The following is a 25,799-nucleotide window of genomic DNA, read 5'->3' as shown; positions in this document are numbered from 1 at the left end:
GCGAGGTAGTTAACATCTCATAGCCACCGTGATGATGATGATGAGAGAGACACATACCTCCTGTATACCACGTGAGGTAGTTAACATCTCATAGCCATCGTGATGATGATGAGAGAGAGACACAGATCTACTGTATACCAGGCGAGGTAGTTAACATCTCATAGCCACCGTGATGATGATGATGAGAGAGAGACACAGACCTGCTGTACACCAGGCGAGGTAGTTAACATCTCAAAGCCACCGTGATGATGATGAGAGAGACACAGACCTCCTGTATACCAGGCGAGGTAGTTAACATCTCATAGCCACCGTGATGATGATGAGAGAGACACATACCTCCTGTATAGCAGGCGAGGTAGTTAACATCTCATAGCCACCGTGCTGATGATGAGAGAGACACAGACCTCCTGTATACCAGGCGAGGTAGTTAACATCTCATAGCCACCGTGATGATGATGAGAGAGACAGACCTCCTGTATACCAAGCGAGGTAGTTAACATCTCATAGCCACCGTGATGATGATGAGAGAGACACAGACCTCTTGTATACCGGGCGAGGTAGTTAACATCTCCTAGCCACCGTGATGATGATGAGAGAGACACAGACCTCCTGTATACCAGGCAAGGTAGTTAACATCTCATAGCCAACGTGATGATGATAAGAGAGAGACACAGACCTCCTGTATACCAGGCGAGGTAGTTACCATCTCATAGCCACCGTGATGATGACGAGAGAGACACAGACCTCCTGTATACCAGGCGAGGTAGTTAACATCTAGCCACCGGCGGGCCTGCCACGTTGGCACTGGTGCACTAGCACGGTGTGTCGCAAACACTCAACACGCTCGTCAACAACACTGCTGTGGTCTTGGTAGACAGGAAAATAAATATATAATATTTGCGACATTTCGGGGCAATGGCCCTTCTGCATAGCATTGTCTTAACTTGTGGAGCTCACCGCAAAGCCTTTAGCACACACGGTAACACATCTCCTACGGGCGGTTTAAACACGATGCCGAAGGATGAACACACAGCTCTTTGTCAATCGACTACTACGACACGACGAGGATTGTCTCTCGCCATACTTCGCCACGATTGTGAGCGTTGATTGTTGGAGGCACTGGGGCTGGTTCAGACGCAACTCGCCACCGATGCTAGCCGTGGCAGGGTACCAGACTCGTGTCCGGCACGCTCATAACGCAATGCGCTAACTGCTGCCCCACAATGAAACCAATAAAACTCCAGGGCCGTAATCTCCCCGTGGCCAAATTTGAATATTTTAGTTCGTGGATTTTTCTGCCTTTGACCAACGACCCAACTTACAGTGTGCCTGTGCCAAACCTCAGCTCTGCAACATTTGGGCGCCACTGTGGTGAGACGTTAACTACCTTGCCTGGTATGCAGGAGGCCGTGTGTTTGATCCCGACCCTAATGCCTGCTGTATATTTGGAGTCTGCATATTCTCCCCGTGGTCGCGTAGATTTTTCTCTGGGTCCTCCGGTTTTTCCCTCCAAATTTAGAAACGTGCATTAAAGAATATCTGGCTGCTGCTATAAATTTCCACATGGAACCACTTGGCTGAGCTATTATTTGTGGCAAAAGCACTCATGAAAAAGAGCTATATAGCTCAGTGGGCCTTACCTGATAAAAATCAAGTTTTAGTCTACATCACTCAGTGCGTCACGACTTAATTACTCGTAGAATTACCCGTAGAAACGGTCCTCAGAGATCCACAAACAACGGGGATATTCAGATCCCATTGGCCCTCTACGGCTTAACAAGATTCACACAAATGAGGAGTTTGCTGGGCCGTACATCTTATAAAGGACACCTCACTTACCCGCAAGACAGAGATCCCCCATATAGTCGTTTAGACAAATGTTGTCAGCAGGCAGCTACGAAAGCCTGCACGGTGCACGAGGGGGTGGGTGGCCATAATTACGCCCGGCCACCTTTGTCTCCCTACTAGAAATGTCTTAACACTGCACCAGGTACCTATTCAAGGTTGAGTAGACCTAGAGGAGGCCCAGGACAGGTTCAGATAATCGTCACTTGTGTTTGCCTTGAGCGGGAATTGAACTTGGGTTTCGCTGGGTTCGTAGCGCAGCGCGCGGGCCAATGGACCGCCGCTCACTCACCTACTCGCCCACACTCTGACGCCTTGCTCAGTCACACTTCACCGTTTAAAATACAATTTCCTCTTCACAAATCGAGCGCCACATTTGTTCTGGATCGCGTGCGGCCGTTCTGGCCGCGACACCACAATGGTCCTCCCCCATTGTGGCGCGCACATCAACCAGCGGCGGGGTGCCGTGCCGTGCCGTGCCGCCCCACCATGGAAATTGGTCCGCGGAACTCTTGCAAAGACCGCTCACAGGTTTATCATTTTATTTTTCTTAACCGCGTGGTGGCTCGCTAACATTTTTTTTGTTGGTATTGAGGCTTCGGCGTGGTTCTGCCGGGCCCAGCGAGGTTGCGAACCACGGCCCTAAACCCAATAAGCGTTGAGAATCAACGGCACGCGTTGAGAGTATTTGTCTGCTGCTTATACACTTCTACGTGATGAGCCACTTCGTTGAGCTGTCACGTGTGGTGCCAGGTCGCTTCTGAAAAAGAGCTACATGGCACCAGTGGGCCTTACCTGGTAAAATAAAAACAATCAAATTAGTTGAGTTCCAGCAAGCGCCACCATACTCTATGTTTTGTAGAGAGCAGCGGTGGTGGGAGTGCTGATGACCATTATCATCATTATAATACTATTATAATACAACACACAGCAGAACGCCGCCACTTTTGTACTTACAAATTCTTCGTCAGGCCACTCTCCATTCACATCGTCTGCCTTCTGCGAGTCTGTGAAGTGATACGCACAGTAATTACCGCGTTTTAAACAATGACATTTTGTACGTGTGCAGTATATATTTGTAACTTGCGCACTTGCGATCGCGGGCTGCGGGATCTACTGCTGAGCCACCTGGCCCGGATTCACGTGACATTAGCTGCAAGATAAATAGTGAAATTGCCCTTATCCGTGCCTCCTTACTCTCCCTAGGTCAGGGGTTCTGGCAACCAAAATAACAAGAAGAGCCATTTTTGTCGAATTCGCACAAAAAATATAAAATCCCTCAATATTTTCAAGAGCCGCAATGCACTGTGGTGAATTCGAGACGGTCCATTGTAAACAACTGCCACGAAGCGGCTCTTGGGGCCGCAGGTTGCTGACCCCTGCACTAGTAGCTCAAGAGCCACCAAAGTCATTGAAGGTATAAACAAGATCATCCCAGGGGAATCACACTTCAAAGACAATCAATCGGTGGTAGCTGCAAGTTAACTGGTCTGCATTGCGTCTCTGTGTTTGCCAAATGCGCACTATATGTTTCAAGTTAATTTTGTTCGACCAAGGGTGAGAACTCAAGGATGGGTCTCATTTGCAAGAGCGACCCTGGGCCACCAATAGTACGTACAGTGAGGGAAAAAAGCATTTGATCCCCTGCTGATTTTGTACGTTTGCCCACTGACAAAGAAATTATCAGTCTATAATTTTAATGGTAGGTTTATTTGAACAGTGAGAGACAGAATAACAACAACAAAATCCAGAAAAATGCATGTCAAAAATGTTATAAATTGATTTGCATTTCATTGAGGGAAATAAGTATCTGACCCCCTCTCAATCAGAAAGATTTCTGGCTCCCAGGTGTATTTTATACAGGTAACGAGCTGTGATTAGGAGCACACTCTTAAAGGGAGTGCTCCTAATCTCAGCTTGTTACCTGTATAACAGACACCTGTCCACAGAAGCAATCAATCAATCAGATTCCAAACTCTCCACCATAGCCAAGACCAAAGAGCTCTCCAAGGATGTCAGGGACAAGATTGTAGACCTACACAAGGCTGGAATGGGCTACAAGACCATTGCCAAGCAGCTTGGTGAGAAGGTGACAACAGTTGGTGCGATTATTCGCAAATGGAAGAAACACAAAAGAACTGTCAATCTCCCTCGGCCTGGGGTTCCATGCAAGATCTCACCTCGTGGAGTTGCAATGATCATGGGAACGGTGAGGAATCAGCTCAGAACTACACGGGAGGGTCTTGTCAATGATCTCAAGGCAGCTGGGACCATAGTCACCAAGAAAACAATTGGTAACACACTATGCTGTGAAGGACTGAAATCCTGCAGCGCCCACAAGGTCCCACTGCTCAAGAAAGCACATATACATGCCCGTCTGAAGTTTGCCAATGAACATCTAAATGATTCAGAGGACAACTGGGTGAAAGTGTTGTGGACAGATGAGACCAAAATGGAGCTCATTGGCATCAACTCAACTCGCCGTGTTTGGAGGAGGAGGAATGCTGCCTATGACCCCAAGAACACCATCCCCACCGTCAAACATGGAGGTGGAAACATGCTTTGGGGATGTTTTTCTGCTAAGGGGACAGGACAACTTCACCGCATCAAAGGGACGATGGACGGGGCCATGTACCGTTAAATCTTGGGTGAGAACCTCCTCCCCTCAGCCAGGGCATTGAAAATGGGTCGTGGATGGGTATTCCAGCATGATAATGACCCAAAACACACGGCCAAGGCAACAAAGGAGTGGCTCAAGAAGAAGCACATTAAGGTCCTGGAGTGGCCTAGCCAGTCTCCAGACCTTAATCCCATAGAAAATCTGTGGAGGGAGCTGAAGGTTCGAGTTGCCAAACGTCAGCCTCGAAACCTTAATGGCTTGGAGAAGATCTGCAAAGAGGAGTGGGACAAAATCCTCCTGAGATGTGTGCAAACCTGGTGGCCAACTACAAGAAACGTCTGACCTCTGTGATTGCCAACAAGGGTTTTGCCACCAAGTACTAAGTCATGTTTTGCAGAGGGGTCAAATACTTATTTCCCTCATTAAAATGCAAATCAATTTATATCATTTTTGACATGCGTTTTTCTGGATTTGTTGGTTGTTATTCTGTCTCTCACTGTTCAAATAAACCTACCATTAAAATTATAGACTGATCATTTCTTTGTCAGTGGGCAAACGTACAAAATCAGCAGGGGATCAAATACTTTTTTCCCTCACTGTAATCAAAACAAGAAAAATAAATGAAAGAAACATGCAACTTTAATGGTTTTATTTGCTGCTGAACTACTGCACGTATTTGCCGTGAAGCAAGAATATTGCCTGAAACGTTGCCGATAATATATTTTTTTCATTTAAGGCCACAGTGTTATTGACGAGTGTTGATCTGTGCTTGCGAACCACTGCTTACGCAGCAGCTGGATTACTGCATCGTTTGTTTAAAGCAGAATGCACTCAGTCAAACACACACTGTGGGAAATTAACCAATATACATGAATCGTTTCATCACTGAAATTAAGCGCTGCGATATTTAAGTCCATTGAGCAATGGGATAAAAGTTGCTCTTTTTTAAATCGAGAAAGTTGCCCTTTGGTTATTTCGATAAAGTCACGTCGGTATAAAATAAAATAAAATCAGGCTTTCCCACCTGATGATGGACGCTTGTAATTTATTTTATTTTCTACCTACGTGACTTTACCGAAAGAACAAAAGAGTGTGGATACCTGCAGTCACGAAAGCTTCAGATCAAGAGGGATAAAAGTTATTTGATGACACGTCATGATTTGGGCTCACAAATCACTTGAAGAAATTCGAATTTTTATCGCATTTATTTTTTTGACGTTGTCGTCTGTACGCATTTTGTTCCGTTCGCATAAATGTGCAATTTACACAGATCGCAAATAAACGAAACTTTTTATTTACCAGCAAAGGCCCTCTGAGCTACATAGTTATTATTTCAGAAGCGATATGGCTATCGCAAATGATAGCTCAACGAAGTGGCTTATCATCATCACGTGGGACTATGTCGCATGCAAATTCTCTGAAGGCGTTGCGATGTTGATTATAAATGTGGAGGGAAAATGATCGATTCTCACGCGTATCGTGAGAGTCGACATGCCTTCTGACAGAGGAACTGTGGCTCAGCTCGTCGTCGTCGTCACGAGCCCAGCATTCGAGGGCATGATCCCTCGACAGAAAATAGCAACATCTCAACAGGGGGGCCACAGCATAACCCTGGGGGTGCCAATTCGCTGTGCCAGCATACACCCATGGCCCACCTACGTTCGCCGACAATTGCTAGAACTAGGAGGGGATGAACGCGGACATCGATGGCCTTTTTCACCACGTTGCCATCTGGAGTATCCCACCCCCCCCCCCCCCCCCCCCCCACAGCACGCAGGTTTTTTTTTTAGTTATTTACCAGGAAAACCAAAGTTACGCGAGTTTGTATTCCACCGCAGCCAACCGTGAAAGTTGCAAGGGCCTTTAATTACGCAAAGTTGGTGAACGTAGGTGGATGTTCTTGCAAACCAAAATCGGGCCCAAGTGTCACACTTGCAGTGCACCACATCGTATAGCAGGCCGCAACATCGGTGTGCTGCGCCAGCAGCCACCTTACGATGTCCGTTGCATCCCACAACACAGGCCTGGAGGTTTCACAAAGAGTTGTCGAGAGCAAGGGGTCGACACCGGAGCTGCACACGGCTCTTCGAGGACTGCTGCCTTCGTGACGTTAGTTGTTTAAGGACCACCGTCTCGTATGCACGTGCTTTGCGGCTCTTGAAATATTGAGGAGTTTTTGTTTTTGTTTACCGAAAACCCAAAAATAAATGTCACATTTTGATTTAAAGCTTTCGTGACTGCAGGGATTCATATTCTTGGTTCGTTCGGTAAAGTCACCACGTAGAAGGGAAACAATAAAAGAATAAAAATATTACAAAAATAAAATTCTCACGACGTTTCGACTGCAACACAAGCAATCATCATCAGGTGTGAAAACCACAGCAACAAAAAAATTGTCACGTTGTTATTTTGGTTGCCGACCCCCGTGGCTCAGTAGAGCCACAGTCAAACGAAACGACCTCACCGAGCAACCGGTTTCTCTTGAATAGAACCCCAGTGCCAAATAGCAATTGTTTAAAACTGCAACATTTCCCCCCCCCGTTGTACGTTAGTGACTTAATAAACCGCACTCACCCATGGGCGTTGGACCGCTGGCACGCTGGCGGGAAGGCTGTACCACAGATTGGCCTCTGCCAAATCTGTGGGAATCAAGAGGCGAGGTTATCTGCAGCAGGCACTTGGCAAGCGGAGCTGATGAAAAATAACGGAGAGCGTGTGGAGATTAATTTCACGACGGCGTTTTGGCGACCGGAGCCAAGGGGACTTTGTTGAACGATTATGTAACCTCCGTTTGGTGATATTTTTGTAGACATTGCACTATGGAACTGGCGTGCGATATTTATCCTCCTGCAAGAATTTGTCACCAGTCGGCAAATGTGTCAAGCGATGATGGCGAAACGCACACAATGATCACAGAGCGAGGACAGAGGAGCACAACTCCGCAGAGGTGGCAGGACGCCCACGCGCAGCCAACAAAGTGACCTTTATAGAAGAATTAAGCCGTAACTTGGTGACCAATACAATCGTCACCCTCAATGGCGGCGGTATTTACAAATGTGTGGAATAGCTGCATTGATTGAACCTGAACCTGGCCAATGGTGGAACGACGAATGTGAACGCCGTTACTCCAACAGCAGTGTCCTTCTGTTGCCAATGTTGAGGCCCAGATGGACATCGTCTCGGGTGATACTTATGGGACCTTTTTTTCGCCAGTATCAAAGTATAAAAAGTAAGAAGAGGTTTTACCCCTTTTGGCATTAAAACAGGAGGTATTAAGAGGTTCAAACACCAAGCAGAAACCTTTTGCAAGGAAACAACTTAGCATTAACGGCACGTGCTTGTGGTGAACATGCAAACAAACATGCTCTGATAATATATGCATTGTCTTTGTAACTGATGGTCCTACACCAGAGACAGCCTTCTATATGGCGAACAGTACAATGCTATCAGGGCATTCATAGCTCATGGTGAGCAGCGATGTTCATTCATAGGATACCTTGTTTTGTACCGTCCCCATCCCTTCATTCCCTTGCGTTCTCTGCCGGATAATATTCACTTGAAGTTAGCGGGTGGTGGGGGAGCCGATACCCAGGGGCTTTGCCACCTACTGTACGAGCGGCAGCACAATTCCCCAGCACTGTTCCCAGCACTGTTCCCCAGCACTGTTCCCCAGCTCTGTTCCCCAGCTCTGTTCCCCAGCTCTGTTCCCCAGCACTGTTCCCCAGCTCTGTTCCCCAGCTCTGTTCCCCAGCTCTGTTCCCCAGCACTGTTCCCCATCACTGTTCCCCAGCACTGTTCCCCAGCTCTGTTCCCCAGCACTGTTCCCCAGCTCTGTTCCCCAGCACTGTTCCCCAGCTCTGTTCCCCAGCTCTGTTCCCCAGCACTGTACCCAGCACTGTTCCCCAGCTCTGTTCCCCAGCACTGTTCCCCAGCACTGTTCCCAGCGCTGTTCCCCAGCTCTGTTCCCCAGCACTGTTCCCCAGCACTGTTCCCCAGCTCTGTTCCCCAGCTCTGTTCCCCATCACTGTTCCCCAGCTCTGTTCCCCAGCACTGTTCCCCAGCTCTGTTCCCCATCACTGTTCCCCAGCTCTGTTCCCCAGCTCTGTTCCCCAGCACTGTTCCCCAGCACTGTTCCCCAGCTCTGTTCCCCAGCACGATTTCCCTATTCCCTATTCCCCATTACTTTTGGTGATTGGGCTTTTGCTAGCGTGGCACCCAAGCAATGGAACGCCTTGCCACTTGAGATCAGGCAATCGGCGTCGGTAGATATATTTAAGTCTGCTTTGAAAACCCATCTCTTTAGTTTGGTCGGTTGCCCTGGTTCTGTTTTTGTTTCCTGCTTTCCATGCATTGCGCTTTGGGGACCTGATGGAATGCGACTATACATCTGAATTATCGTTACTATTACTATGCCTGAGCGGCAACACTTTTGTTAAGTCGAGGATATGGCCCCAAGGAAGCGAAAGTAGAGAGTCGTTTTAACGTAAACGATCGCTTTACACGACCGCCATAACTCCACTGCACGCACGCAAAAACAATATCCGAAGGGAATCCACGCTACGCACGTCAAAATAATCATTAGCGTCGTTGTACAGAATATTAACGCGAATAAATAAATAAGAGGACAGTACGTGTCTCCATATATTCGCATATTCCTCGTCCGTAAGATCGTCAGTTCACCTGCATTGATTCATGCGAAGCCCTGACTGCGGATAAGAAAATGAATATCGGTAACCGGGCCAGAGTTTGTCTTGAAACAATGCGAATGAAATGATGCACTGCCGGAATGAAGGCCACTCGGCTGATGGGTTGTGGAAGAAATATGTTGATATGTTTTAAGTGGAAGGCAATGATTGTGCAGGCATATTGTCATCTTATTCATCATTTTACATGTCGATAAGCTGGCCAATCAGGGAGTGACCGGGAGGTGAACATACATTAATAGCAATGACGCCATAGAATACGAAAACTAAGTTTTAGAAAAGCATTGATAAACTACACATTTTACAATAAAACTGATTTACACTGCGGCATAAACTAATTTACACTGTGAAATAAACTCAATTACATTGTGACATTAACACATTTATTTACATCTGCTTGTTGTTGTTTTTGTGTTTTTTCATTCCCCTCCACGTTTTTAGCACAAGTAAAATACAACTCAAGATTGCAAATGTCGTGGTTAAACTCATTCATAACGCACGCATGCATAGTGTACACACATGCATCGCGTACACGCTGTAACGCGTACACACATGCAACGCGTACACGCTGTAACAACTAATGAATGGCAGCCATTCGTTAATTCACTGTTTGTTACTCATTGGTTTTTTCGGTAAAGTCACGTATGTAGAAATACAATAAAATTATATTAAAACAAAAAACAATCACGACGTTTCGATCACAACGCAAGCGATCTTCATCAGGTGTCAAGAACAAATCACGGAGGTAAATACAACAAAAAGATGAGAGACGAGAATTCAACAAACCTGAAAAAACATTGTGTGAAGCACATCCAGTCAGGCCAACAACACAGTTAGACACTTCCTGGCGGACCACGAATTTTATTGTATTTCTACTTACGTGACTTTACCGATAAAACCAATGAGTAATTTCATGCAGTCACGAAAGCTTTAATACTTTATTATCACTGTTTGTTATTAGAGCCCTCCAACCCACGCACGCACATACCGTGTTGGTCATGAGGAGGGTTGTTTGACCATACTTCACTGCACTGGGTAAGTGTGGATTGAGTTAAGGCTGGCATAACACTGAGTTCAGTTATTATTATTCTTACTCACGCCCGATGTCAACCGAGGGCCAGGAATCGAACTTGTGTCACCGGGTTCATCTTGCAGTGCACTAACGGCTTTATATATATGGATATTATCTCGGTCTGGGAATTCATATTGATGAGTGATTTGTGTATGTGTAATACGTCGTGAGATACATACCTGTCAACCCATTATCAGTGCCTACCTTGTTACAGACCAATTTACACCTTATTGTTCACCCCGTGCCCTTTTAAATCTCAACGTCCATCCTACAAAATCCCATCACAAGGGAGAAACACAAACAAATAGACAAAAACATGTCTTTGCCCATATTGTGAAACGGCTGTATGCGGTATGGACCTGAAATCTCAATTTCCTATGCAAGAATACTGATAAACCGTATGGGTTGACAAGTATGGGGATATATGTGCGTGTAAATGGCTCCTACATGCATGACGAACGTGTACTTTACTTGTGCTCGTCACAGTACGGTCAGGAGCAAAAGTATACAGACCGTAATTTGTAAAAAAAAATACTCAAAATATCACCTTCAAGGAAATGTTCTGTCGATGCACGGCATTGCTTTATTTCACTTGACAAGTGTGGCAATCAGCGATTCCACAGACGCTCACAAATGTCCACGCTAGTGAAGTGAATTGAAGGGAAATGTTGGAGGGTTATTTTGTCGCGTAGAAAGTACTACTTGGAGGGACAGATATGGGAAGGGAGTTGCAAAGCGATTGTCCGATTGTGTTGTACTACAGCTACTTCTACTCTCCAAAGCGACGCCAATAATCATTTTGTGTTCTGTATGAAGTTTTGCATGGAACACTTTGGCCCCTTATCCAAGAAAGATGGTCCTTGCCTCTAAAAATTGGGCAGTTCCACCAGCATTAGTTCAAGCAAGGCTGATGCTGCTGGCGAAGCACCAAAACCGGTCCAAAAAGTTTTGCTCGTGTTGAACCAATGCAGCTGAAATTGTGCACCAAGAGAAGGCCGTGGCAGATGGGATGTGAACAAAACGATGTTTTTTTTTGTTACGTGGAAGACCATTTTAGCTCAAGGGAACCTCAGAGTTCACCCTGGTGAAATGCTTGGGAGAATTGAGTCAAGAGAACTCTGTGGAAGACCAAAAAGTAGCTCGGTGTGTCTCCGGACAGGCACCGCTTGGAGCGGTTGCGTTGGTGGTAACGGGGAATTGTGCAGCGGAGAGTGGTGATGAATCTCGCGATTTGCGTTTGTCATCTCCTTTCCGAACTTATCTCGCTTGCTTAACGGTGATGGGCTGTAATTATGACCACCCTTGAAAGTTTAGGCTTGAACCTCTGGAGACAATTATGAAATGTTATTTTCCACATCGGAGGGGGGGGGGGGGGTTCTCCCCAGACTCTTCGTTTGTTGCTCAAATGACCATCATTCTTATCATTCTTGTTATCAATATTCAATAATCCCCTTTGTCTTCCCGATGCAATGATGCCTCATTACTTTTCCCACCCGCCAGCTTTCTGTCTCCCCCGCCAGCTTTCTGTCTCCCCCGCCAGCTTTCTGTATCCCCCGCAGCTACAACCAGGTCCAGGGCCTTTCCCAACTCCTCCTTAACACTCCCTCCTGTTCTACTGTCACTAAAGCTACACCACCACCACTTTTAATCATACCAATTCCTCGTCTCAACCCCTTAGCATCCTGTTTTCAATTTGTATAATTGCTGTAAAGCACCTTGGAGAAAGTGCTATATGGATCTTGATAAGATTTTCTATATACTAGCAAATAACGCGGAACAAGCGCGGAGCGAGACACCAGGGCTAGATTAGGTTCTTGTAGGCCCGAGGCACTTCTGTTTCGTAGGCCATCAGTGATAACTCTTTGCAAGTTGGTACTGCTACCCCATGTTACTACGACTGCTGCTGCTGCTGCTGTCACTCCGCTTGTTTCACGCGTGCTTCGTCCAGCCGCGTACTTCTTCCCTTGCACTACTCTCCATTGAGAAATGAGATGTCATTGCTAAATTTGCAATGAAAAAAAATCTGGAAAAGTTCATCTCCTGTGTTAATTTCCCTCTCTCACGTTGTGAGAGGAAGAAAAAAAACCCCGATTGACATGAATCTGCCTCTTTGCCTACACACTGTGCTTAGACCTGCGATAGAAATATTAATCAAGAAGATATCTTGATTTTTTTTTTCAAACCATACAAACAAAACATGGTCAACACCATTTTCTCGTAGTCCCTTTAGTTTTTGTAGTGCCTAGGCACAGTGCCTACTGTGTCCTATTGGATATGGCTCTGCGATAAACCCTCAAATTGAGGGAGCTAACGCGGGCGGGCGTCTGTGCTCGCTGTCCTACCGCGGTAGGGGTAATGATCGGGAGCAGTGTTCTTAAAAAGGAGGTAGGAAAATGACAATGTATTCACCATCCTCTGATTTTTTTCTTAATCGAGGTTCCACCTCAACATTTTCAACGATATAGCTAGCCTGCTATAGGATTAGCTATCATACTATATAGCTAGCTTGAGCCATAATACAGTTTTTTTTGGGTTAGATCGCGTAAATAAATGTGTCGTTAACCCCGCCACTACCTGACACAGCCGGTTAGTAAGGTTTGTCACGTAAACAGAACATTCCCACACAAAAAAAGCACCTGTATTATGGATAATGGTCGTGAAAGCCACTGCTACATCTATGCCCCCTCTATGTAAGGAACGAAACAGCTGGAGTTCTCCACAAATCTGGCTGTCGCCTGATGAAGCTAGTTGTAATTACTGGTAAAACGTCGTACTCAGATTGTAAATGTTGTGGCTTGGCTCTCCAACACAGCGGTGGCCTGTACTAGTATACTACACTATACACTACACTACACACTACTATACACTACATTATACACTAGTGCTGTACTAGTGACGAATTGGTCACGTTCTGTTTACGTGACAACCCTTACTAGTTGGCTGTGTCGGGTGGTGGCGGGTTTAATGACACATTTATATATTTACGCGATCTAACCCAAAAAAACCTCTATTATGGATTATATTGGTCACGAAAGCCTCCGTGTTAAGCTAGTCTACTATAGGATTAGCTATGATACTATATAGCTAGCCTGCTGTAGTATTAGTTATACTATATAGCTAGCCTGCTGTAGTATTAGTTATACTATATAGCTAGCCTGATGTAGTATTAGTTATACTATATAGCTAGCCTGATGTAGTATTAGTTATACTATATAGCTAACCTGCTGTAGTATTAGTTATACTATATAGCTCACCTGATGTAGTATTAGTTATACTATATAGCTAGCCTGCTGTAGGATTAGTTATACTATATAGCTAGCCTGTTGTAGTATTAGTTATACTATATAGCTAGCCTGATGTAGTATTAGTTATACTATGTAGCTAGCCTGCTGTAGTATTAGTTATACTATATAGCTCACCTGATGTAGTATTAGTTATACTATATAGCTAGCCTGCTGTAGTATTAGTTATACTACATAGATAGCCTGCTAAAGGATTAGCTATCATACTATATAGCTAGCCTACTATAGGATTAGCTATCGTACTATATAGCTCGCCTGATGTAGTGTTAGTTATACTATATAGCTAGCCTGATGTAGTATTAGTTATACTATATAGCTAGCCTGATGTAGTATTGGTTATACTGTATAGCTAGCCTGCTATAGGATTAGCTACCATACTAAATAGCTAGCCTGTTGTATTAGTTATACTACATAGCTAGCCTGCTAAAGGATTAGCTATCATACTATATAGCTCGCCTGCTATAGGATTAGCTATCATCCTAAATAGCTAGCCTGATGTAGTATTAGTTGTACTACATAGCTAGCCTGCTATGGGATTAGCTATCATACTATATACCTAGTCTGCTGTAGTATTGGTTAAACTATATAGCTAGCCTGCTTTAGGAATATCTATCATTATATAGCAATCCTGCTGTGGTATTAGTTATACTATATAGCTAGCCTGCTATAGGATTAGCTACCATACTAAATAGCTAGCCTGTTGCATTAGTTATACTACATAGCTAGTCTGCTAAAGGATTAGCTATCATACTATATAGCTCACCTGCTATAGGATTAGCTATCATACTATATAGCTCGCCTGCTATAGGATTAGCTATCATACCAAATAGCTAGCCTGATGTAGTATTAGTTGTACTACATAGCTAGCCTGCTATGGGATTAGCTATCATACTATATACCTAGTCTGCTGTAGTATTGGTTATGCTATATAGCTAGCCAGCTTTAGGAATATCTATCATTATATAGCAATCCTGCTGTGGTATTAGTTATACTACATAGCTAGCCTGCTAGGGGATTAGCTATCATACTATATAGCTATCATACTATATAGCTAGCCTGCTATTGGATTAGCTATCATACTAAATAGCTAGCCTGATGTAGTATTAGTTGTACTACATAGCTAGCCTGCTAGGGGATTAACTATCATACTATATAGCTAGCCTGCTCTAGTATTAGTAATAGCATATGGCTAGCCTGCTATGGGATTAGCTGTCATACTAAATAGCTAGCCTGCTATATACAGTTTGCTATAGGATTACTGAGTCTACTCCTGAATGAACCTGCCCCACAATTCGCCTGTGCTACACGTGGTACCGTTTCGCGCAGAGACGAGAGAGGATGTTAACAACGCGACAAGGTGGCGTTTGAGTCCACTGTGCTGCACTCCCAGAATCTATGACGGCCATGCGTTAGTGCAGTGGGCACGACATTTACGGGGATATCAGTTGGCTTGGAGATTCTCCTCCGGCGAGCTTACACAACGATAATACTTTAACGATACCTCGCCGGCAGCGACAACAAAAAAAACCGCGCTGTTATTATATTTAATTAACCGGTTATCCATTACGATGCAGTATTGTGCATGCAAAGATCCCCCGTGTAGCCTTCGACAGACTGTTGGGGCAAGTGCTGTTAGCGAGCACCTATGAAGGCCAGCACGGCACACGAGGGGGTGGGTGGCAGGCACCACGCCTGGCCACCTTTGTCTCCCCAGTGGCGATGTTTACTACACACCGCACCAGTTACCCATTTGAGGCTGAGTAGACCTAGGGGAGATCCGGGACCGGTTCAAATATTAGTCAACGTTATTGGTCGTGAGCGAGAATCGAATCATAGTACGATAACAGATACTGTAGCAAGCTAGAAAAAGCATTGCAATATTAACGAACGCACAGGAACGGGTCATACATTTAATTTTGTTTAGAATTCATTTGATTTATTCTCTATTCGTTGCGTTCATCTCCTGGACATCTGTGAAAGAGAGCGTTATAGCTCACCGGATTCCTCCAGTAATAAATGCATATTCTGAAGTGTAGTTGGCTGCTTTTTAGACGTGAACTCAGGTCAATGACAGTATCAGAATATTTAATTGTTCCCGGAGGAATCCGATGAGCTATAAAGCTCTTTTTTCACAGATGTCCAGTAGTGGCCCCGAGTCCTAGGGTCTATAAATTACAATTCCCATTCACAGGTTCTAGTTGTTTTTTTACACTATATACGCACGTTAAAGAGCCTGGTGTATGATTTAACTACAGGCACACTGCGAATACGCAGGCAGAATGGTTTCTCTAACCCGTGTATTGTTCTCGAATCCACGTGTCCCCTTGTTGCAATGTCATTTTCAAGCAAGCATCTCTGTGTGTTGTTCAGATTTCATTCCAATATCCCACCACTCCGTACATAACAGCAGCTCATCTCTCTCTCTCTTTGTGAGCGTTGTCCTTTCTCAACGTCTTCAATCGTGTCCTTCCTTGCATTTAGCTCTGTCCATAATATTATTCAAGAACTTTGCATTCGATATTCCCAGTTGCATCCAATTGTTCAAAGTGAACTTCATCCACCGTCTTCCCCGACTCTCTGTATCGATCATTTTCCCAGGTAACACGCATCGATTGAAATCATAATAGTACGCTTTTCATGATCAAGCTCACTTTTCCCAAGCACTCCAATCTACTCTCATCTGCCTCGTTATTTCATAAAAGTAATCTCCACAAGTCAGCCGTAGTGGCAGCCTTCACACGGCCCGCTCTGTGAAGACAGAAATCCCGACCAATGCCATCATGGACCTGGCGACCAAACATCGATCAACGATCCCCCGGTATCCAGATTGACAACAGCTCAAGTCGGCTTACACCGACTGTCCTTCCTGCACGGATCGCCGCTGCTGTGTTTTACAGTTGTGTCCTGAACGTGAACGTGGGCACTCTTTTTCCTAAAATGTCATTTATCTTGGGTACAACTTGACAGCCATATTCATGAAGCCCTTCTGACGGTTCGTTCCCGTCTAGTTCAGGGGTCGCCAAACCAGCGGCTCCGGCTCTTTAAGGGACTGCTTCCTCGTGACGTGCATTAAGCCTCTTGAAAGAGCTTTTTGTTTAGTTTTACCGAATTCGAAAAAAAGAATGTCCCTTATTCCCGGTTATTTTGGTTTGCCGACCTCCCCACTGCCCTAGCTCATCCACAATTTAACGTTACAATGACTGTCGTCGGCCAAAAAAACATCCAAGATGATGCACACGCTCTCTCTATCGCCCCGTTTACATTCAGCCGTGCCTTTGAGAGTATCCACGAACGCCTCTGGGAATAGCTTCGGTGAATGCGCGTCGCCTTGTGCGGGGGACGCCGCTTCTCGGCATCAAAATCTGAATATGTATTTATCCTGTCGGAATCCGATGAGCTATAAAGCTCTTTTCTCACAGACGTCCAGTGGGGGGCACGGGGTCAGAAAGCCACAACAAACAAATCGATAAACGAAAGGAGTGCAAAGTACAGGCAAGGTAAGCAAGTCACTAAAATAAGTAAATACATGTGAATAAGTAAAACATAATAAACACAAATAGCAGAAGTACATACATTCTTGCCGATTTCATTTGTAATTCAGTTCAACCTTCATGCAAACTCTGTATCTGTTTGTTTTTATATATAAACTAGAATATCGGCGGCCTGTGACTGCCTCGTTCTTGCTCCTACGAGGGGTTTCGCCTCGCCCGTCGCCTCCTCTCATGTCCTCTTCTATCCCCTACACCCACCTCCCCCAATGTGTGCAGAAACCACTGACTATTGTATGTAGGGTGTGTAGGCATATATACCTTACACACCCTACATACTACTATAGAGTCAGTACATACTACTGACTCTACTAGTAGATACCACTAACTCTACTACTGGCTCTACTACAATGGATACTCTATATATGCCTACAAAATAAAGAATTTTTCTTTGGGGTCGGGGATGGTCAACAATTGTTGTAGACCTGTTGGATCAACTGTTTACCCTCACATCTGGGGGGAGGAGGGGGGTTCCACTTTCTACAACTTTTTGATTCAGGCCTTCTGAAAGGAGTATGAATCCTTGCAGTCACGAAAGCTTCAAATCTAGAATTAAGCTCTTATAATTTAGTTGACGGAAAAACGGAATGGCGGGCTTTTATAATAGATGGTTCACGTTTACTTATTTTAGACCTTACACAATTTAGACTGGTACCCGTCACATAAATCATTTAAAAATCATGGCAAATTAATCATTTTCATTGTCAACCTTTTAAATCTACTTAATGTATACCTCGCCCTTACTTCATAATGTAAGGCTAAACACCATTATTATTTATTTTTTGATTTAAAGCTTTCGTGACTGCAGTAATTGATATTCTTAGCTATTTCGGTAAAGTCACGTTGAAGGGAAACAATAAAAATAATAATATATATAAAACAATAAAAATTCTCACGACGTTTCGACCATAACACAAACGGTCATCATCAAATGTTTTTTGCCGTTGGTTTTCACACCTGATGACGACCGTTTGTGTTATGGTCGAAACGTCGTGAGAATTTTTATTGTTTTATATATTTTTTATTATTTTATTGTTTCCCTTCAACGTGACTTTACCGAAAGAGCTAAGAATACCATTATTTATGCCATTATTATACAGTATTTAACGTGTAACACATTAATTGGTGATGCTGCTGTAAGCACAGTCGTGCAACAAGCACAGACAATAAAAACTCAACACATTTGTGATTTAAAATGTTGTGCCATTAAGAAGGCCATCGCCTGAAACGTTGCCAATGACGTAATATGACTTGTTCTCAATGATAACGGCCACTGTACTGGAGATGAATGGTGCAGCTGTAGTGTAAAGAGACGCGATGTTTTGTTTCATCAAGCAACAAACAGAGCGGACAATTTTTTCAAAGGCCATTATTAACACATTCTCCTGCGGAGGGAGCTGGTAGGAACGTCGGGTTACTCGGTCAATGGCCAGGGTCAACGGCGGCACCACGTGGTGTATTCCGCACAATATGCTCGACTGTGAGGGCGGGCACAAGCCGGCGTGAGTAGGTTCAACGTTGAGTTTTATAAGGGCACCACGGGGTGACCAGCCCCTCCCCACCCAGCCCCACCCCTCTCACCCCCCACCCAGCCCCCCCCTCCCCACCCAGCCCCTCCCCACCCTCCCCTCCCCACCCGTCCCTCCCCACCCAGCCCCTCCCCACCATCCCCTCCCCACCCTCCCCTCTCCACCCAGCCCCACCCCTCCCATTTTTGGGTGCACGACGGACGGTCGGACACAATAATCTCCTGTGGGCTGGTTGTGGAACCAGGAGGTTCCTACCAGTATCAGGGACAATGATCTGTGAATTTCAACTTCCACATCATGCAATTGCCTTAAACAAACAAGCCAGCGAGCCGCCAGGTCATTCCACGATGTTTCCAGTGCCTTTTGTGGCTTCTTTGGTTTTCCTGGAAAGTGGGCAAACTGGTTTCAATTGTAGTTTTTGACCAAGATGTTTTTGCCTTGCCATTACACTGCATTGCCTTTGTATTATTTTGTTATTGTGACTTTCCGAAGCGTCCCCAACTGGACGTCTGTGACAAAAAGAGCTTTGTAGCTCATCGGATTTCTTCAGGATAAAATTATGATTGTGATTCTGATACTGAGCTGAAGAAGCAGTCCAGGTTACACGGTGACGTGTTTACGCAACACAGCATCGTGGCAAAACGTGCATCGCACTGCAAAATCATGACCGGTCATGTAAATGCATAGCAGCCTTATCTGCGCCTTAACGTTTAACACCTTACGACCATAACCTTTAACAACGGTGACAACTCTAACCTTTAACGCCTTACAAATGTGGGGTCTTATGTCATGAGTTGCCAAATTGAATGGAACCTCCATTGTAAGTTAACGGGATGTTTCTATAATTAAACAAAAAGTAAATGATGCTGCACAACTGTTTACTCATACAAAAAAAACAATCACTGGAAAATGTCAGCGATGAAAATACATCCCTGTGATCCTATTGTTTCAGGAATAGGTCCAATTTTTCAGCAGAATGTGAATGAAAACGGAAGCAAATTTCCCTTCGCGCCCAGCAAGAAATTCAATGCGAGTATTAGCGAACACCTTTGGCCAAATTATGCACGTGTCTGCATCTATTCAAGAAAAAAAGCTCCAAAGGATATGTTGCCTTTTTACCCAGTTTTGTATGCTGGTATATACAGTATTAAGTCCGTGCCAAACAGATTCAGTTTTGCTGAAGGGGCAAAGAGAATTGTCCACAATATGACTGCAGAGACGGTGACCAAACGAAGTACAAACTCTCACGTGAAGCCCTCTCGTCGTGGCCAGCAAGCCCTGACATTGGCATTTAGCTACTGAACATATTGCCTGCCATACGCAAGAATGCAGTAGCAACCTGGGAGACTGGGAGCCTAACAGTCGCGTTAAGCCCTTCACAGCAATACATCCGTGTGGGTGACGATCAGTGTTAATCTAGTCGCCGTCATAGTCTCAGTCCCGAGGCCGTGCAGATAAATCGAGTTGGTCATTGGGTCGATGGCGTTGGACCTACCCTCGTGAGCGATGGTGGCGTGTCAGCCTTGCGGAGGACACTTACTTGTTTGGAAACATCTTTTGCAGGTCTTTCCGCTTTTCCACTTTTCAGGGCTGGAGCAAAAACTTTTGCGTTTGCTAAAACAATACAAAGATAAGTACGCAGTGAGCCGTCATAATCAGTTATCAACAACGTTAACGGCAGCAGAAGCTATGTACTTTTCAACTATTGAACTAAACTATTTTTATTTTACCAGGTTAGGCCCACTGAGCTGTATGTCTATTTTTCAGAGGCGACCTGGCCACAAATGATAGCTCAACGAAGTTGGCTTATCATATGGAAATGTATTGCAGCCCAATACTCTAAACGCACATTGATTCTAAATGTGAAGGGATAAATCGGAGGACCCAGGGAAAAATCCACGCTACCACGGGGAGAATACGTAAGCTCCAAATATACAGCAGGTGTGATGGATCAGGGATCGAACCCACGACCTCCGGTATACCAGGCGAGGTAGTTAACATTCGCATTATTAGAGTGATGGGTTCGTGCCACTGCGGATTGCACTGCAGTGTTAACAAAATCATCAATAACCTCGTTTGGAAAGCTCGTGATATTTTCATGATAATCATTATGGGAATCAAGGTTATTGCTTCTGGTTATTGCTCCGGGTCCTTCCTCCACATTTAGAATCAATGTGCGATTAGAGTGTGTGGCTGCTATAAATGTCCACGCGATAAGCCATTTGTTGAGCTATCACTTGTGATGGCGAGGTCGCTTCTGGAATAGAGCTACATAGTTCAGTGGGGCCTTACCTGGTAAAATTAAAAAAACACAGTTCATAGTTTAGTTGAATGATGCTGTGATGCTGCTGCTGCATTGGAAGTGGTGTACAAGCACAATTAATAACACATTCCTCGACAACACTGTGGCCTTGAAATAGAGAAAAAACACGCTGAGGGCCACTGTCACAAACATCACTGAGTGTAATAATCATTTTTTTTTTAATTATTCGTCCATATTTTAATTTGAAGGCAGTGTTGTTGGCTGACGCTAGTGTGTGTTGAGTGGTTTTATTTGTTGGGTTCGCTATAAGCTGTAATTAAGTCGTTAAGAAAAGTGCAACAGCAATAAGATCCATTGTGGTAATTATACGTCGAAGGAAGTCAATCGTGCCAATGTGGTAGATTTCGAAACCGTGCAATAACAGTGCGTTTCTCGTCTCTCGCGACGGCCCCGAATGACCCAAGCGGAATATGCCGCTGATTTATTTCCCCACGAAGTAACGCGCTGACACCAATAACGAATGACAGAAAAAACCCACAATCGTCAATGACGCTGTTGTGTTTTTTTGTTAGAAATTATATAATCGGCTACTTCTTTGGCCAATGGGCCTTCTTCACAGCACACGAAACCCCCCAATAAGAAAATTAGACAATCGCCCTTTGAAATTGATTTTTGTTTTCAACCCCGCAAAATATTGAATTACTCCTTATCGGGTGGAGAAAAAAGAAATGTTGAACTTTTATTGAAATCTGCGAGAGTTATAAATGTGTTGAGCTATCACTATAAATGTGTTCAATAACGCCATGAACAATTACACAAACTATGTTGGTGATGCTGCTGCTGCTGCTGCATTTTGCTGATTCCTTGGCAAGCGCTGTACCATCAACAGGCAACAGAAGCAACTCACCACCACGCTTGTCAATAATTTCCGTGTGGCCTTCATAAGAAATATATATACACAGTTAAATTGGCGACGTTTCGGGCAACGGGCATTCTCCGTAGCACATAAATAGAGGGGGTTGGAGACTGTGCTAAACAGCAAAATTAATCTAAATGTGTAAATGTCAGCGGTTAGCGATAACTCAACACCCAGAATGCATCAATGGAACCACCCAAATTCAATGTATAGAATGTTTGGATTTACAATAGAGTTTAAGTGTGTGGATGTACAATGATTAAACTTAAATAGTACATGTATTTTTTTCATGCTTGTAACTGAAAACCGCATATTCACATCAAAATTAAGCAATGGATGAGGATGTAATATTCAAATAATGTACAGTAACTTCGTCTCCCCGGGACGAGAAGGCCTACCAATCAATTTTAATACTCTGCCGCAGAGACGATGTGCCAAAAATTTATCTATTTGATGTATGAACATCTTAACACCTGTTTTATTTGCCAGAAAGGATAACACCTATTCTTACACTCCTAACTCCTATTCTTATTTTTCATATTTTGATACTGGCAATAAAATGCCCCATGACATGATGTGCCCAGTTCATCTTAACTGAGGTTTTTATTTATGTAAAATGTGCTTGCAGCCATGGGCCTAAAGCCATATTAGATTGTCTATAGCTTAAACATCACAATGAGCGACCATGTTCAATCCACCGCTGGATGACCGCCTTCCCCCGAGCCGTCGCCACATCTCAAGCCGCCGATCCAGTGACGTAAACGATCCAACCGAAGCCCTTCGGCGTGCGAGCTGACCACCGTGTTTGTCTCCTCTGCGAGGTCGACTGCCTCCTCTTCGAGGTCGACTGCCTGCTCTGCGAGGTCGACTGCCTCCTCTGCGAGGTCGACTGCCTCCTCTGCGAGGTCGACTGCCTCCTCTGCGAGGTCGATTGCCTCCTCTGCGAGGTCGACTGCCTCCTCTGCGAGGTCGACTGCCTCCTCTGCGAGGTCGACTGCCTCCTCTGTGAGGTCGACTGCCTCTCAGGAACGGTTCCCACCACCCCCCCTGCCACTCCATCGCCAGCCTCGTCCACCGGAGCCATCGCCCCGTGCAAGTGACGTGTCCCTGCCCAATTACAATTCTCAAGTAGAGATGATGTCCGTAGCGTGCCCTTTGTTCTTCGATGCCCGTCTTACCCTGCCTTGCGGTGCAATTCCAATGTTGCTCATCATTTTCACGTGCTTCTTTGCAATGTTTAGGATCTGTTCCATTTCCCTTTGTCGATAGCAGATGATGTAAACTAATTGAAAAGGTCTTAATCTTGATTTGACGCTTTCGTGACTTCAGGAATCCATACTCTTCGGGTATTTTGGTAAAGTCACCTCGAATCTAACGTAACTTTAACGAAAGAAACAAAGAGTATGAAAAGGTCTTATTTATGTTTGTATGTTGAACTTCTTTTGCACCGTACGTACCCAACCGTGCTAATAATCGGAGGTGCGCGGGAAGGACAACAAACTAAACACAAAAAAGCGGTGCAGGAGAAATTAGTTTACAATTTATAAATGAGCTTTACAATTGAGCCGCATTGGTGAGTTGCCTATCACACAAGTATAAGTAGATTTGGTTTTCCAAAATCAGACCAGCATGCTTCATAGTTGACTCGGTAACTCCCTGAGATGTACGTAATAAACATGGTGGTTTTCCATCGTTCAGCAAACTATTTATACATTCTTAACTTATGCTAATATACAATAATTAGACAATTGTCCTTCTAAATGCATTTCAAGCCAAAAGGAGTTTTCTTTGGCTTGAATTTATATGGAGTCCAAATATCCAACCTTGTTTTCAAGTTCTCCAATAATTTTCTGTAGTTCGTCATAATTACAACTGCATGTCACAGGAAAATTTTGTAATTGGTTCATGTTTTCTGAAAATATAATGTTACTGCCTTAATTTCTTGAGTGTAATATTTGTAAGTATCTTCCATTGTTGGTTAATTTAATGCCAAGTCATAATTACAACTGCATGTCACAGGAAAATTTTGTAATTGGTTCATGTATTCTGCAAATATAATGTTACTGCCTTAATTTCTTGAGTGTAATATTTGTAAGTATCTTACAATGTTGGTTAATTTAACGCCAAGGCTTTCACGACCAATATTTATGACTCGTAATTAGTTTATTTTGGGTTAGATTCTGTCGGTATGTTAATGTTAACTATAACCCTCCACCAAGTGACAGACCCAATCAAAGCAAGGGAGCACGTGGCCAAATATGCCAATTCACATTCTACCTGCATGATCTCGCCCAAGGTAAACACAGTATGAATCCTCGAATGTCGCTGTGAATAACTTTGGCTAACGTGTACCTCCTCCTTCCCCGACTCCCATTCTAAAATTAATGTTGGTACTTTTTTCATCACAAACCTCAACGTGCATTAAAAAGAAACATCCTCTGGTAATATATGGACGCCTATCACACTGTTTGTAGTCAATGTTCTAATTCGGATCTCCCTTCCGAAGCAGCTGTGTCGCTGGATAAATGGGCCTTTCCGTATATTAAAATAAACATTGGGTTGATTGAATTCGAAGTACACAGGCACAGCTCCCTCGCACGTTGCCTTTTGCGTGGCAATTTCAAAGCCCTCGTGTCCATACTCGGCACATTCGTTAATAACTCCCGTGTGGCCTTAAAGGGAAACATACACAGTAGGCGATCTTGATTTGAAGCTTTCGTGACTGCAGGAATCCATACTCTTTGGTTCTTTCGGTAAAGTCACGTGGGTAGAAAAATCAATAGATCACGACGTTTCGATCGCAACACAAGCGACCTTCATCAGGTGGGACAAACACAGCAAGTGTTCTTGTCCCACCTGATGACGATCGCTTGTGTTGCGATCGAAACTTCGCGATCTATTATTTTACCGAAAGAACCAAAGAGTACAGTTGGCGATGTTTCGGGCAATGGCCCTTCTTTATAGAATGCCTATCCAAAACGTTGCCTATTATATATTTTGCCAAACTAATCACGGTGCTTGAAACCAGAGATTATCAATTATTACCATGCTCAGCTCGTCTTTAATGTACGCTCTTGGTCTACGCATCTTTAAAGCTCAACCGTTTAGCAACAAAAAAACAATAACAAAAAGTGAATTACCTTATTGGTCTTGCCGTGGACAGATGTCACGCCGTCCACGTGGCAAAACCCGTAGGAGGCTTCAGGCAAAATGTGCGTGGATCGCCGGTAAGTTTATTATTTTTTGTTGCACGGGCTGCGTCGACTAAAAAAGAGTGCTTGCGTGGCGTGTTGTGCCCTGCCAATGGTTAATCTGTCTCGGTGACCGATGAACAATGTTCCCAGCACCGATAAACGCCAAGAGCCGCGCGCCGCCACGTGGTTAACGTAAGCCCACCCAACCCACCACCACCACCACCACCCCAAAAACCCGGCGCTCGCACTCTTATCAAGCCGCTGCAAGCAGGAAAAGGATGCAATCACCAATCAGAACCGCACCGCGCTGATCTTTCGCCATCTCCCTCCCTCAACTCACTGTGTCGCTTAATTGTACACGCAACAGGCTGCTTAAAAAATATATAATCAATCCACTGCTGGATGAGCCCCCCGCCGCCGTGGTGGCGAGATGTTAACTACCTCGTCTGGTATGCAGGAGGCCGTGGGTTCGATTCCGACCCCGGTGCCTGTTGTATGTTTGGAGTTTGCGTGTCTCTCGCCCCGTGGTCGCGTAGGATTTTTTTGTTACCGGGGTCCTCCGTTTTTTTTCCCTCCACATTTAGAATCAACACACGCGTTTCGAGTATTTGGCTGCGATAAATGTCCACACGATGATGAACCACTTCGTTGGGCTCTCATTTGTGGCCAGGTGGCTTCTGAATAAAAGCTACAAAGCTCAGTCGGGCCTTATTTGGTAAAAAAAAATAGTTTAAAAAACACACTTCTGGTCGTGGAGGTTATTTGACAACACATTCAAAATGTTATAATAATGATTATTTAAATATT

The 25,799-nt window shown here is 44.5% G+C and overlaps 1 protein-coding gene across 1 annotated transcript in view; it reads right to left on the bottom strand.

Annotated features, from left to right (window-relative positions):
- LOC116947162 (uncharacterized) overlaps positions 1-25,378 on the bottom strand; it is a 79,238-nt gene extending 53,860 nt beyond the window's left edge. Inside the window, exons 1-4 of the mRNA XM_032962608.2 lie at positions 24,939-25,378; positions 20,160-20,233; positions 7,040-7,104; positions 2,803-2,852 (exon numbers count right to left, since the gene is read on the bottom strand). Coding sequence (XP_032818499.2) covers positions 2,803-2,852; positions 7,040-7,104; positions 20,160-20,173 — 129 coding nt within the window. The 5' untranslated portion in view covers positions 20,174-20,233; positions 24,939-25,378. The remainder of the gene's footprint in view (positions 1-2,802; positions 2,853-7,039; positions 7,105-20,159; positions 20,234-24,938) is intronic.
- Between the last annotated feature and the right edge of the window lie 421 nt (positions 25,379-25,799).

Source organism: Petromyzon marinus, chromosome 29, assembly GCF_048934315.1.
Source record: "Petromyzon marinus isolate PM22_M1 ecotype Great Lakes invasive population chromosome 29, UKy_Petmar_22M1.pri1.0, whole genome shotgun sequence".
NCBI lineage: Eukaryota > Metazoa > Chordata > Hyperoartia > Petromyzontiformes > Petromyzontidae > Petromyzon > Petromyzon marinus.
The sequence above is the reverse complement of the archived record's forward strand: the minus strand, read 5'-3'. Positions and strand labels throughout refer to the sequence as shown.